The sequence below is a fragment of the Histoplasma capsulatum genome (genome assembly GCF_000150115.1).
Source record: "Histoplasma capsulatum G186AR genomic scaffold supercont2.13, whole genome shotgun sequence".
Lineage (NCBI taxonomy): Eukaryota > Fungi > Ascomycota > Eurotiomycetes > Onygenales > Ajellomycetaceae > Histoplasma > Histoplasma capsulatum.
In genome coordinates this window covers 414,992-429,829 of record NW_025544813.1, presented here as the reverse complement: position 1 = coordinate 429,829, position 14,838 = coordinate 414,992, and the positions used below count along the sequence as shown (strand labels likewise).

The window sequence follows — 14,838 nt, the reverse complement described above, 5'->3', positions numbered from 1 at the left end:
CAGTCTCGTCTCAGCACGATGGCAAATGGATGTGGATTCGGCCATGCTATGCAAGCCTATGAATGGTGTAGGGATGCTTTGGGTAGCATTGCATGGACATGCCGGTGATTTTATATGATTAGACAGTAGTACAGCGGTGTCCAATAAGTCAGCTTACTAGTGGCTCGGTGCTGAGAACCCCTCTTCTTACCCCTCTTCTTCAAAGATTCCTCCATCAACCAACATCCCCTCTATACATCAAAAGATGCCCTCAAAACCAAAAACATTGTGGAAAGAACACTCTCCAGCTATTATTAATACTATTTTGAACCTTTGAAAGTGGGAACATTCATTTCTAGATATAGCTTGAATTTTAGAGCTGCCTCACTCCACCATAGACTGGCTGTGTGACCATGCATGGGACTGGGACTAAATTTTTTCTCAGTCCCATTATTAGATATCTTAGTCCTGGTCCCATATAGACTGGCGCTGGGACCATGAATTACACATTTGGTTTGGTTTGGTTTGGTCCCAGTCCATTTCTTGGCATGATTTTAGTGGGACCAGGACCAGAATGAGAGTGTAAAGTGACTAGAATTATCAAAACATGAGTGAAATGGGACTAAAAAATCTTGATATTCCATGTAAAGTGACTGACTATCAAAATCAGAACATGATCTGGGACTGATCATGATTTTGACTCAAGTTTGGTCCCATTCTGATGATTATATAATACATCAATCTGATGATATGATTGGTGGAGATATTACCCCTATCTTGCTTAGTGCTGCTGCCAACCTACCCACCGCTGCCAATCTACCCACCGCCGCCAACCTACCTACCGCTGCCAACCTACCTACCGCTGCCAATCTACCTACCGCTGCCAACCTATCTATCACTGCTAATCTATCGCTGCTAATCTATCGCTGCTAATCTATCGCTGCTAATCTATCGCTGCTAATCTATCGCCGCCAACCTACCTACCGCTGCCAACCTACCTACCGCTGCCAACCTATCTATCGCTGCCAACCTATATAGGGTAAATCATGGTCTCATTTGGTCCCATTTTGTATCATGATTTACCCTATATAGATTAGCAGCAATAGATAGATTAGCAGCAGTGGGTAGGTTGGCAGCAGCACTAAGCAAGATAGGGGTAATATCTCCACCAATCATATCATCAGATTGATGTATTATATAATCATCAGAATGGGATCAAACTTGAGTCAAAATCATAATCAGTCCCAGATCATGTTCTGATTTTGATAGTCAGTCACTTTACATGGAATATCAAGATTTATTAGTCTCATTTTACTCATGTTTTGATAATTCTAGTCACTTTACACTCTTATTCTGATTCTGGTCCCACTTGAAATCATGCCAAGAAATGGACTGGGACCAAACCAAACCAAACCAAATGTGTAATTCATGGTCCCAGCAGCCAGTCCACTGCTGAAGCTCGGCGCCGAGCCTCTAGTATGCTGACTTATTGGACACCACTGTACATACGATACAACCGACTAGAACTTTCTACCCTGTATCTCAGTTCTCTCTCATAAGGTGGGTTTGTTGCAAAATATACCCGGAAGTAAGATAATCCGTTCCGTCACTTCTCCGTTTAATGGCAAAGCAGTTAATGTAATAAGGAACAGCGCACACAAAAAAGAAAAAAAAGAACATACGAAAGCCCGGATTCGCTGGTGGTCACCCACCCAACTACTAACAGGCCGGCGAGTGGCTTGAGTACGGCTGAGCGGACGGGAAGCCCTATTTTCCACTCCCTATGTTCGTATGTGACAGGAGAAGTGATTCTCTCATATTTTATAGTGGCAGTCTGTCAAGCTTAGTTACTATTGCCAACGAGTGAAAAATTGGGGAGTTGGTGGGGGGGCAAGAGGAATAAAGCTAGACGAATGATTTTAACAAACACGACACCGACGGTTATTTGATTTGATTGATATGACTTGATATTTCGGCAGGAGTTGGGTGGACAGTGGGAGAGAACCGGAGAAAATAACGCAGCGAATTTGGTATTCAAGAGATGGATGGGAATAGAGTTACGTACACAAACAATTTGTAAAAAATCTGCACTCGGTAACGGTTGTAGAGAAGGGGGGATGGGAGCGACGAGGACGCAAAAACAAAACGACGAAATTCACACATAAACCAAAAATAACAATTGAGGGAATGAACAAGGCGAACAAGAATCGTGAGAGATGTCAAAGAAAATGGGGGGAGGGAAACATCGCAAGGCGCAATGATAACAGATATTATGGGGCGAGTGAAAATGATATGAGGCCCAGAGGGGCCCCCGGCGGGGATAGCAGACGAAAAACATGACCAAATGATGACGAAATCCTGGTAACAGCTTTGTGGAGATAAATAACAAAAAGGAAAAGTAATGGTAAACTGGGGAATCGTAGAGATAAAGCGCGCAACACACAGAGAGACACATATATAGCATCGGTCCCCCTCTCCTCTCTAGCTCACTCTTACTCCCACACACATGCACACATAGTGAAAGATGAAACCCAAACACAAATGCAGAACAGAAAGAGTAGAAACAACCCACCAAGACAACCTCCCCCCAGATATGTAATAAGAAGCATGAGAACCAAATTAAGTAAGCCAAAGGGAGAGAGGAAACCGCCCTTCAATGGAACAAGGGCGCGTGTCAAGCAGTAAAAAAAAAAAACAGACATCAGGGAATTGCTCTTTTTCCGTTTATCCCCCCTCCCTACATTTTCCCTTCTGCCTTCTGTCTCCCTTTGCACTTTCCCCCATCAAATCAAGCCTTATTGGTAGTTACTGGATTGATTTTCTGGGGCTACAGCATCAGCCGTCAGTACCACACTGTGATACATAAGAAAACAAGACAATATAATATTTATAGGAAATTAAGAAACTGCAAATTTTGTTTTCCCCCGTGCTCAAACAAAACCACACACATGAGAAAAAAGAGCATTTTTTTATGTTTTTTTTTTCCTCTTTCATTCCACCCTCCCTTTTTTATTTTCAATTTTAATTCTTGTATTTTTGTTGTGTATCGGGGTAAAACTTGAAAGACTTGACGGAAAAGATTCAAGAGGTGAGAGAGACAAAGACAGGGACGTGCGAACTATCACTCACGCGGTTGGTATACCTGGTTTCCCTGGCCATATGGGGAATGAGGATAGTTGGCTGGAGGATATGGTGCCGCCATCTGGCCATTGCTTGGGGGATATACGAGGCCAGCTCCAGTTGAAGCACCGTACTGGGCAGGAACCTGGCCGTCCGCAGACTGATATCCAATAGGCGGTAGCTGAGGACGAACACTGGTAGGATACGATGCTGGTTGCGCCGCTTGCGAAGGGTCGGTGGGTGCGTTGCCATCGACCTGCTGGCTTGCCTGGGCGGCAGCACGTTCTCGTTCCTCAGCAGCCTTGCGTTGGTTCTCTTCCTCCTTCTTGCGGGCCTTCCACTCCTTGCGGATTTCTTTGAATTCTAAATTTAATTTTGCAAGACGAACCCCAGAAGGGCGGGGTCGGGTGATGATGATGATGTTAGCCAAGTTACAGATAAGCTCGAACGAACCAACCAGACGGGACATATATAACGTGGATGACTTTGGGGAGTTTGGGATGGTGGGTAGCGGCGTCTTGGCGTCGGGTATGGTTTTAGCTAACAGCGCGCCGTTGCACGCTACTGCGAAGGTCTCCACGTGTGGTTTCCAGCACCAGTGCAGTGTAACGCGACTAGTTTAATGCACGAGGAAAGCTAACCACTTCAAGCATTTTGCGACCAAGACAAAACAACAATCGAGCGGAAAGCATAAGATCGCGTAACGAGAACAAAATAAGAAGAAACGCGTTCTCCGAAAAGGTAGGAACAACTAACCTTCTGGCGTTCTTTTCGCGCCATGCGATTGCATTGTGACATGTGCATTAAGGTGGTTCAACGTGCCATATGCTTTTTCGCATCCATTCCAGCCGCATTTGTACATTCGTTCGATTTCTTCATATCGGCGGCGGGGGCGCTTGTGCTGCTGGGCACCGGGGATGGGAACGAAGGAGTATACCTGGGAAAGAGAATGAGTCTGTGTAGATAATAATCAGATGATTTGTTTTGATTTTGGCCATTTATTGAAGGTGGTTCGAACGATCCGGCAGAATATGGTCAAAACATTCCAGTGAATTTTCTCCCTCACGTAAATTAAGGGGGGGTTGGTTGCCAAAACTTGATAAAAACGTACCTGTCCTGGACGAGGGCCTGCGGTCGCAGCTGGAGACGCAGAACCCACCGTTGTTCCAGGGGAGCTATATGGCCCTGGCAAGCCATGTGGAGGCTGTCCATACTGATGTGGAGGCCAATCTGGGCGGCCATACATCTGTGGAGGGGGATGACCCTGGTATTGAGCCATTTCGTGGCCCTGGGGGTTATATGGGGAGTACGGAGGAGGATACGTGGGGCTCGATGCCGCAATTGAGGGATCTATAGGAACGGCGGTGTCAGATTTATTACTCGATGGAGCGCGATGGTCACTCTGTTGTCCATCTTGTAGGGGCATAGACGGACTTGTTGCTTGAGCCATACCTGCCGCGCCGCCGGGCTGCGTGTGAGGCGCGTGATGGTACTGTGGCTGACGGGTCAAGTATTCGGGATAGGGTCCGGGAGGGGGACGAGCCGTGGACGGCGGAGGGGGTTGAGGTTGAGTCTGCGGTTGTTGAGGTTGGGGTTGGGTAGGCGTGGGCACCGCCGGGTTCAGACCGTAGTCCGGCTGGGGAGTATTGGAGGACGAAATGTTGGATGGTCGGCTGTCTGTTGATGCAGTGTATTGGGTAGCCGGGCGGGCTTCGGGCTGCGAAGTATACTGACCGGACGCAGCAGCAGCAGTCTGTTCTGCAGCCGGTCGTTCAGATTGTGGCTCCGCCAATGTTGGATTCGGAGAATGCAAACCTGGCTGCGCGTAATCAGAGGCCGGCCTGTCCATATAATGACTTTTCTTGCGTCTGAAAATGGCAAAAGATCCCTCTTATTTCCCCCTACAAAAACACTGATGCTAGTCTCTCTTGCGACTAGCCAGCGAAACACGATATGCGCACCTTTGGGGAAACTGATTCGCTTGGCGCAACTGGAAGGGAAAAAAGGTTTCCTCACAGGAACAGTAATGAACTTCTGTACGTTACGTGCTAGTGAGAGCCAGTGAGGCGTGTCTGGTCACGAAACAACCCGCGTTATCAGAGGGGGGGGGTTAGGAGGAATAGCAAGGAACAAGTTGATGGAAGCGCGTCAGGGAGCGACGATGTTTGCTTCCTGGAGGTGTCAAAGACCCGCCAAATACAAGGCGAACAAGCGGAAGATTGTTGGCGTTGGGGACTGCGTGGCCTTAGTCGTGAACTCGATCAACCACTAAGAAAAAACCGGGGAAGGAACTAGAAATAAAATAGAATGATGACGGGACGATTGAATGATGGGGTGAAGGTTTGCAAGTGCGTTTGGGAATGTGCTATGGTTTTCTCTTGGGAAGTGTTGGTCTTGTGCGAGGGTTGAAATCGCCTTAGCCGGGGCCTTAGGGATTTCAAGCTGAGCAGGCTCTAACCTTGACACCATACACGAGGTCGGAAGAGAGCGACAGGCTTCGTCAAACCCAGAAAGACGATGGTGTGAGGCACAGTAGTAATAAGCAAAAATAAAAAGCCCCTAAATAAAGTACCAGGTGGCAGCAACCGCAGTTCAGTAGTAGGGATTCCGGGAGTAAATAAGCGTGGTATCGTCTGGTAGAATCGCGGGGGCGGTGGGAAACTACTACGAGGCCGCTGGCTTGTGACGGGACAAGGAATGTCGGTAGTGGCAGTGACCTAGGGACGGACTGGTATTACAGTGGTTCGGTGGTGATGGGTAAGTAAGTGTGGTGGTCGAGGTGGGTTGGTGACTGGAGAGATGTGGATGGGGGCTAGCCTGGCCAGAAAGCTGAGTTGTTCCAGCTTGACGGGAGTTAAGGAGCAACGGGAGCAGTAGCAGGTTGTCGTCTGAAGTAGTGCTGAGACGAAGGTTCGATCGTGGCAAAGCGCTTGGTTTTGATCTCGGTCCAAGACTCGGCCATAAAGCGAGCGTCCCTGGAAAAAAACGAGCCAGGCAGGAGGGAGCAAGCAATGTGACCTTGGGGCCTGCCTGCTGCGATGGAAAACCCGACAAGTTGGGCGGAGTCAAGGTGGGAAAATTTCCGGTGGATCAAGCAAAGTGTAAAAAAAAAGGAACAAAAAAAAACAAGCAAAAAGTTGTTCTCAAAGTGGGTAAGCAATTATCAACCCACAATTGGGCGGTATGATGATTACCGGACAATCGTGTTTTTTTTTTCTTTTTATTCCTTCTTGTTTTTCTTTTTTCTTTTTGTCGCTCAATGATAGGGTGCGGTGGGGAGGTCAGTGGAGCTCGTTAATATTTTAGTATCTTTACTCTCCCGCCCAGTGGAGCCTAGTTGGAGGACCGACAATTGCGATACAGATGTACTTTTCGGATTATTAATCCCGCTGGCCAGCTTTTGGCACGTCCGTAGTGTGCGGTGGTTGCTGTCCTGTGCTTTTCCTGCGATCTCTCCGTGTACGCCTCCACCTGCCCAATTCACTGGATCCCCAGCAATAAACCTCCTTCGACACTCTGGAATTGCGTTTACGTGGGCAGGAGAGGATACACGTTCGGTTGTCGCCACTCCTTGGTATTTTTCCCTCTCTTCTCTTCCTTGTGATTTCCTCGAATTCGCAACCCTGGCCGTCTTAACCTGCCTGCGATATTCCCAGGGGTCTGATAGGCCGAAGATGGGAACGAGGGGGGCGTTAATTGGAGCCAAGAGGATGATGTGGGGGGGCTTGCGGTGGTCCTGCTGCTTGTTGTTGTCAGGTGTCGGCACAAAAGGAATTATAACAGAACAGGGGTCTTCTTGGTCGGGGAGGGGGGCTTTGCCGCCACCGATATCCAGAGTAGGAAGATAAAATGGTACAAAAAGGACACCCAAAAGTTTAAAATCAGAGGAAATCGATAACAATCCCAAATTCCAAGCAGCGAGGTAAAATTCAAAGGGGGGACCCACTCTCCGCCCAAAAAAGCTGACCAGACGGATCTTGCCAAAATGTCACGCCAACCAGGCCACAGTCTAGGGTAAACTCAATAAGCCAATGACGAAATTGGCACAATTCCCGCGGTGGATAGGGCTTACTCTGATGATTACTGATGACTCTCATGAGAGAGCAAAGTATGGAAAGCTTTGTCTTTTCCCCCTTCCTCTCGATAGTTTTTTTCGATTTTTCCGAGATGCTGGTGACTTTTCTTCTTCCCTTCCTACCCTAGTGTGGAAAACACCACGCGAATTGGGAGAGCGCGAGAGACTAAGGCAGAAAACGACGGAAGTCAGTCTGATTGAATCTCCGGAGAACGCAGCAACAGCATCATGTTCAGCCCTCGGCCATCTGCGTGGTCTGACGAGTACCTTCGGGCCGGGAGGCCTGTGGGTGATGAGGGGTTGGATCAGGGGGTCAAGGAGGAGAAGCGCAAAAATACTTACAGCAAGCGTGGAACTAACTGCAATAGTCGCAGCGTTGTTTTTGGGGCCTGAGTTGGACTCGTGGCAATGCACCAGGGGCAGAAGGTTAGCGACAATAATGGGCTGAAAAGATGGAGCAAGTTTGCTAACTAGGATGAGAGAGGAATGGTGTGGAGGACTAGGGCGGCGACTAAGGAGGCTGGTGTTTAGTCACGGCTGACTCAGCTCCCAGAGTCTGTGAGTCAGATTCATGCATACCGGGAGGAAGATGGAACAAGTCGCTGGCAGGCGGGATTCAAGGATGAATGAATGATTTCGGATTTCAGTTGGTTTGCCTTTGGTCCTTCAGTCTACGGGCTGTATGCTATCTTTGTCAATTTTATTCCTGCGTATGGAATATAGGCCATTCATAAGCTCCTTCAATCTGTGCTTCGTTACCCTGAAGCGAGCCATCTGGTATAAGGTTTGGTATTACATATGCATAAAATTACGAACCCCTTGCCCCATCCAAAATCGAAACTTCGAATACTTCTTTGCAGAAAATAGCCTGCACCCCTTTGGAAATTTAGCTTAAGGTCATTTTTTATTTATGTCTTGAGTTCTCTCTTCCTTCATATATATATATGCATGAATGAAAGTACCATATCCTCAACTTTGGATGCAATTCGTCGTGCTTGGACGTGTATTCTACAGTTTCAAAACCGAAGGGCTCTGTCAGGGGGTGATCTGCTCTGTGATCATCGCGAGGAAATGTGCTGTCAAGGGACAAAATGAAGGTAAGCAATGAGAGGAATTGATGGCAGTTCAATTTCAATCTCAATTTGTTCTTGTTCACTCAGAACAGGAGAAGAGTGACGCTGATCGCTGGTCCTGCCCCGCCACGTTGCTTGTTCGGACGTTCAATAATATCCAAATCCTCGTGTTTTTCAAACGCTCTCTTTCCTGCTGCCTGCATTTTTATTGATTTTTTTATTTTTTGGCTTGGGAGGCCAATCAAACAGCCCTGCAGGAGCTGAGCGCTTGGAAGCGCTCCACTCAAAGAGGAAGGTCGAAACGCGCTTCGTTGACTGGTTGATAAATGACTTGGAGTATTTCTTCTCTGACCTCCCTCTTGTCCTTTTTCTCTCAGTTCTCCATCTTCATGCAGATCGACTATTCTTCATGGACATCCACACTTCACTTTGTGACTTTGTGGAGAATGAGATCAGCGCACATACCACCAACGCCTCCCTCACCTCCCAGAGTGCCAGACTTCCTGAAGCAGCAGAGAAACCAAAAAAAAAAAAAAGTCAGTTAAAAGCTGCTCAAAAAAGCTGTGGGGCTGCGCGTTCATGGCAACCTGCCAAACAGCAGATTCAAACCCTGCTTGCTTGAAATCAAGCCCCCTGGAAGATTGAAGAAAAATGACACACGTCGTTTACGCGAGGGAAAATGGGATTGTGATATCCGAAAATAATTAAGAGCAAGCCGCAATTAATGTCTTCCTCATCGACTTGTGGATGAACCCAAAAAGTCAGGAAAAAGAAAAAGAAAAATGGCAGAAGGGAAAAAGAAAAGGGATTTCCATTTCTGACAGGTTTGGGGGATTTTTATTGGCGTAATCAGATTGTTTCCTATCCATAGCAGGAAAACAATTGACTGGATGTCTGGCTTTTCCACATGCCTTTCACTCGCTGTATGTTCAGCCTCAGAAAGGATCTTGTGGCTGAAAATAACTTCTGGTGGATAGCGCCCCAAGCACGGCGGGCACCATACCTGACAAGCAGCAACGAAAACAGAAGGAAAACGTGACAACGGTTGCGTTTTCCCCACTTGGGCTCGTTCACATCCCCTTCGATGCTTTTGGGCGCCATCCTTGGGCCTTGGCTGTACGGGCCCTATGAAAAGAATGGACCAAGGAACTTTGCCGTGTCGTCCTGATTGGAGCGCTAAGTTGTTGAATTATCTAAGACGCTAGAAGCTTATGGATGAAATTGGCGTTTCTGGCTTAGACATGGGGCAAAATACGCCCGCGTATTTTTCGTAATTTCCCATACACGTTCGATGGTTCTCCGCTCTTTTTTTTTTCTTTTTTTCTTGGCTTGCCTTTTGTGTTTTGCCGATATCGCTTGCGGCGGTCAAATGCCTCCACTCGGTGCTATCTCAGAGTCGCCAAAGAGGCGCCGCATTCCCACCCCATACGAGGAAGAGGTGGGGGGAAAGATTTGGGAAATTGGAGGACCGAAGTGCCGGCGTTGAAGTTCGGGCATCGGTGGTGGAAGAACTACAGCGCCATTGTATACCTTGTTCCCAGAGAAAAGAATCAAGCCTCAGTTCTGGAAAGATCTAGGCAACGACAAGGGAATCGGGCATAAAGAACAAACTTCTCCCTTGATCTTCGAGAAGGTGCATCCCAACCTCTCCGATAAAGTTCGCGACGGATATATCAGTTGGGGCGAATGGCGAATCCATCTTCTCGGGATCTCGGGGAATGCTCACGACTAGGAATAAGCGTTGCTTTTTTCCCCTCCAAGTCTCCTGTATCCAGCATCAGCAATCTCCACTCCCCTCTCGTTATCAAATGATCATCCATCACCAGGAGCGATCCAGGCAGCTCGTATTGAGAAGAGGTGCTGGTGTACCCCACACCTTCAAAGGTGTCCACGTCCAACCCCCGTAACTTTGCGTTCTCTGCCAAAGATGGGCCCTTGAGCTCTCGGTTTGGGATCCTTGAAGCCCCCTGCCAAGATATACCTTGGAAATGTGAGAACTGGAGGAAATAATCATCCAAAACCCCTCACAGCACCACAATCAAGAGCTGACATTTCAACAGCCCTTTGGTTGTTTTTGGGCGGCGGTGTAGCAAACCCGTGTCTCGGACTTCGTTGCCCCGTCCCCCCCCGCATTGCTCGCACCTGATCAACCACAGGTTGCTTGTTATGATTTGCCCAAAAAATGAGCCTGGGGGGAGGCCGCTTCACGTGACCGACCAGTATCGAGCGGGATTCTCAAGCCCTCCTGGTCGTTGGCGGAGATGAGGCAACCCTGCTCGTGAGGGTCCCGTTTCATCTGCGCAGACTGCACTGCTGCTGACACTACGAGTCGATGAAAGAATGAGGCTCCGTCATCAAGGGTGCGATGATTGGCTCCGTTGTTCCATTTTTCCTCCCTCTGGGTAAGCGGCAGCGATTCCCCGGAGCTGCGGATGCGTTCTTGTGATAAAACTGAGTAGTGAACACTGACCCATCCGCTCAACCAATATGGGATGTTCGATCGTTACTTTTTTTTTTTTTTTCCCAGGGCGGTGCTCAACTTCCATATGCACTCCCTCACTTCTGGCTCCTGGGCTTTATTCTTGCAAATTCTCTCACTCTGAGGACCCATTGCCTTCCATGGGAAAGTGGTGGACATGCCAAATTCATGCTTCCCTATGTCGAGGCGAACCCCGTTTCAGTGCTACCTCCTGCCAAGCAACACCCTCACATCCCCTGCTTTGCATGGGGTGATGGCGTGTTTTCCTTGAAGCTCGCTGCTAGTTTCATGCACGTTGACCTTTAGGTTCAGCTACACGAATACAAGATGTTCCGTCATACTTTACCGTATTCGGCTACATCTCACTCGAAAGAGGGCCTCAACAGCAACTCCCCCGTAATTTTCGTTATTGCGGAAAGGAAAAAGAAAAACAACTCCCGCGCGCCGTGGTAACCAACTCCCGGAATCTGCGATATTTGCGCTTCGCAAGACAGGGTTGTAGGGAAGGGAAAAGCTGACGCGAAAAGCAAATACAGGGGCTAGTTCTCGCTCTTTTGGGGGTGAAGGAGAACCAGGGGGAACCGATTGTCTGCAAATCACCCAGCTCGTTCATCAAGCAGCGTCTTGAATCCCAAAATACAAACAAGTTCTCCATCAGACCGCTCTGCATTGTTATTGATTATTTCCAACCAACCCCCATCACAGTGGATCTCAATAATCAAGAAATAATTCGTGAACTATTAATTTACCATGATGCTGACAACCCTCTTTTCATTAACCATTCTTTTGATAATCTGCATAATGGTAAGATCGGCTCCTCAAATGGATCAACATGATTTCAAGTGAAATGATGCGCGAGTGGTGTACATTATTGTTGACGATTATGCACATTTTCATTTCTTTTCTCACACGAGCCTGGTCAAGAGGTCGCCGAACTTCAACACATCAGCAGGGCCTCGTGAGTAATTGACAACTGATCTTGAATCTGACAATCGTCAAAGCCAAAGATCGTAGGTTTAGCAAAGAAATGTAAAAAGGGTACTAGAGTTTGGTCCAAAGGGCCCTAGAATATTCTATCTTCGATCGATTGATCTCCCAGACCAACGCCGCTCCTTCTACCAAACCATCATCCCCGCCAGCGTGTTGTAGCACGACCATGCTAACTTCTAAGCCCAGGGGCGAAAAAAAAAAAAAAAAAAAAAAAGGGAAAAAGGAAAAAGAAAGAAACACCCAACACTTGGAAGTTGGAACTAAAACGCGGGCACTACCCAAGGCCCTCCCTCTTTTTTAGCTGATGCTTCTTCCACGCGGGTTTCTGTCCAAGCGCCCTGGGCTAGCTGTTGTTCCATACCCCTTTCAGCCTTTCAGCCTTCAAGGCTTTCGTTGAGGAAACCAACGCGGCTAAGGGTTTTAACCTCATGCCTCTAAATTTTTCGGCACGTTCCGAAAACTTGACGCGGAGCGCGCTGCGTAGGGAGTTTAGGAGAGCTACTACTACTCATGGTGACGTGCAGGCCGATGGTTAGGCGTAGGCCTGTTCTCAACAAAACATATTAAATGTCCGAGTGAAAGGTAAAGATTCAAAGCCTATATGGAAACATAACATAGTCACTGGACTGGGAAAAAAGAAAGCTCCGAACGACACGAGATTGTAGAACATCATTCTGCTCGGCTACAAAACAAAAAAAGTACGCATGGGCATTGACGGGTTTTGCTGAATGAGCCCCTATGGCAATGTCTGTTCTATCCACAAACCTTACGCACAGCATTCCATTCCGTACATGGGCATGGATGCAATGTTTGAGCATTCGGTAATTCGTATGCACTTTGCCTTCATTTGGTGATTGGAAACAATAAGCGAAGCTCATCTAAGTTTCGGATCAGAGATTGGACCGGATCTCGAGTCCGCAGCAAAGCACATGTAGAGCGGGTATCTTCATCGCCCTTCCCTTCGCAACCAATCTTTGACAACGAGATTTCAGATCTATCATCCGTTTCCATGTTCCCACGAACTTTGAAGTGTGTTTTGAATGGCGCAATTGATCGAACCAGGTTTTGCCGAAAACAGGGAAGATGACGTGACTGGAAAACAGAGTTGGGGCGGACATTGTTTCCTTGGTCCAGGGAAGCCAGCAGAAAGTCAGATCACAATGCGCCCCAGCAAATGGAGGGAAACAATAATCTGCGAAGCTTGCCCGGATACAATTTGGTTTTCCCACGTCAAATAAACTTCAGGGAGCTAACTCTACCCAATCTCGGGCCAGCGATGAACCAAAGTTTTGGTTTCAGGCATGGATGTGCCACCATACCGCCCCCTTGTACAGTACATTGCATGTCCCATTCACGGAGAAGAATAAATAAAAAAATATGAGCGCATCCGCGTGACTCTGCAGCCCGCATCGCGCATGTCCCGTGGGACTTGGGCCCAGGGAAAATAATCATAATCGTAATCGTAATCAAAATAGGGGAGAAAGGAGAAAAGGACCCTGGCACCCTGAACCCTGGAACTCAACTGGCTGTACTCCGTATTTTGAGGATTGAGAAGGATCAATGGAAAGAAAAAGGGGGGTTGCTTGCGCGTCCACGGCGAATACTCTGTAGAATCGAGATGTAGCTTACACTGTCCCCCTCTTCGCCCCAAAGCCCCATCCAGGGCGTTTTGATGAGGATGATGATGATAATGATGATGATATTTCCAGCAGTTTTCAACAAAACAACAAGGTGTTCACACAACGATAGCCACTCATCGACATTGGGAGGCAACCAGTGGGCGCTGCGGACACAGCCAGGTAACTAACTCACTTCTGATTGGTCTTTCTCGGTTTTCGGTTTTCCCTTTGTTTTTTGCGATTTGTGAGCAAAACAAGGAAAAATGATCCAGAGGATGCTCCAGACATCAACGGGCGTTGGATTTATGCAGGAGCATCCCTTTGGCTGCCGGTATTGGTCAATACCAAAATTACGAGACAACCTCGCTTGTTTGACGTTGCAGCATGGGCTGAGATGGTTCAGACGGGGAGTTGGGGGTTGAAGCATGCCCATTTCTGCGCTCTCTGCATGGGTATGGGTCTCTCGAGTCTCTGGTCCTGTTGACCGAGTCAGTCGAGAAGTTGGCGTTCCTGGGCCGGAGGGAGATTCTTCCAAGCGACTGCTTCTCCGGCTTGCTTTCGACAAGCCTGGAGCGCATGGACAGCTGAATCCTCGTGTGCTGTGTACAGCAATCGACGAAGGGAGAAAAACTGCCGAAGAATACGGTGGTCAAAGCACGTTTCTCATCCAATAATGAACGGAGATAGTCGACTCCTCTGGCGAAATGGTGCATTCACGGAGTTCTCCGTATGGAATCCCGTCATTCAATTATTTTTTCTCCTTTCCGCCATAAGCCTGACCCCATGGGTGGAAAGCATGAGGAGAGGAAAGGCCTGTCATGTTGTTCTGCTTTCCTTCTTGGCCTCATCATCCCTGCCTTGACCCTCTCCACCAGAACGAAATAGGAAAATGGACGCGAACTTGTCGTTGGAGCGGCGTTGATGCTCTCATCAACCAAGCTGACTCTCTGCTCCAAAAATACCTGGAGTGCCGATTATGGATGATTACATGCACAGATGTTCAGTGTCATTTCTACTTTTTAACAGGCCTCGATCCCAGTGGCGGACAGCTCCAACAAATATATCTAAACCCTGATGCTTGCCAGCACCCCTGGACCCATGGGTTCAATGTCAAGACTGGCAGCAGACAGCGTCAGATGTGACGTCAGGTGGAATTCTATGGGTGTGAGAATCATTCATTGTTCTTGAACAACACAACACACAGGTGGAGGCTTGTCTCAAGAGACCTTGGAATCAGAAAAAAGAATTTCAAAATGTGGGCAAAGAGCACATTCAACGACCCATATTAACCCACCCGTGGAGCAGATGAGGCGTATTGGCGCCTCAATTCCCTGCAGAACACCTCTACGAATTTGATTTTGATTGCCTGAGATAGAGAGGCAATATGATGAAATGATACATCGCATTGTATCAGCAGGCCCATACTCAAAAACTAGCATTCTTCATTTTACACGGTGGAGTGAAGTTTTTCGCAGTGTCACCGCGAAGAGTGCTCTGCCAACA

General features: G+C 47.9%; 3 protein-coding genes across 3 annotated transcripts; 1 reads left to right on the top strand and 2 right to left on the bottom strand.

The window, feature by feature from the left end:
* Window positions 1-2,964: 2,964 nt before the first annotated feature.
* HCBG_08103 (uncharacterized protein) lies at window positions 2,965-5,568 on the bottom strand (the record flags this gene model as incomplete). Its single annotated transcript, XM_045435152.1, has 5 exons — window positions 2,965-3,462; window positions 3,856-4,036; window positions 4,211-4,449; window positions 4,552-4,918; window positions 5,380-5,568. 5 exons carry the CDS (start codon window positions 5,566-5,568, stop codon window positions 3,101-3,103), a joined length of 1,338 nt encoding a protein of 445 aa, XP_045284458.1.
* Window positions 5,569-10,125: 4,557 nt separating this feature from the next.
* On the bottom strand, window positions 10,126-11,487 carry HCBG_08102 (uncharacterized protein; the record flags this gene model as incomplete). The annotated part of the gene is made up of 4 exons (XM_045435151.1): window positions 10,126-10,214; window positions 10,456-10,673; window positions 10,935-11,038; window positions 11,181-11,487. The coding sequence occupies 4 exons, from the start codon at window positions 11,394-11,396 to the stop codon at window positions 10,126-10,128; spliced, it is 627 nt and encodes a 208-aa protein (XP_045284457.1).
* Window positions 11,488-13,760: 2,273 nt separating this feature from the next.
* Window positions 13,761-14,477, top strand: HCBG_08101 (uncharacterized protein; the record flags this gene model as incomplete). Its single annotated transcript, XM_045435150.1, has 2 exons — window positions 13,761-13,983; window positions 14,221-14,477. 2 exons carry the CDS (start codon window positions 13,761-13,763, stop codon window positions 14,475-14,477), a joined length of 480 nt encoding a protein of 159 aa, XP_045284456.1.
* Window positions 14,478-14,838: the final 361 nt, after the last annotated feature.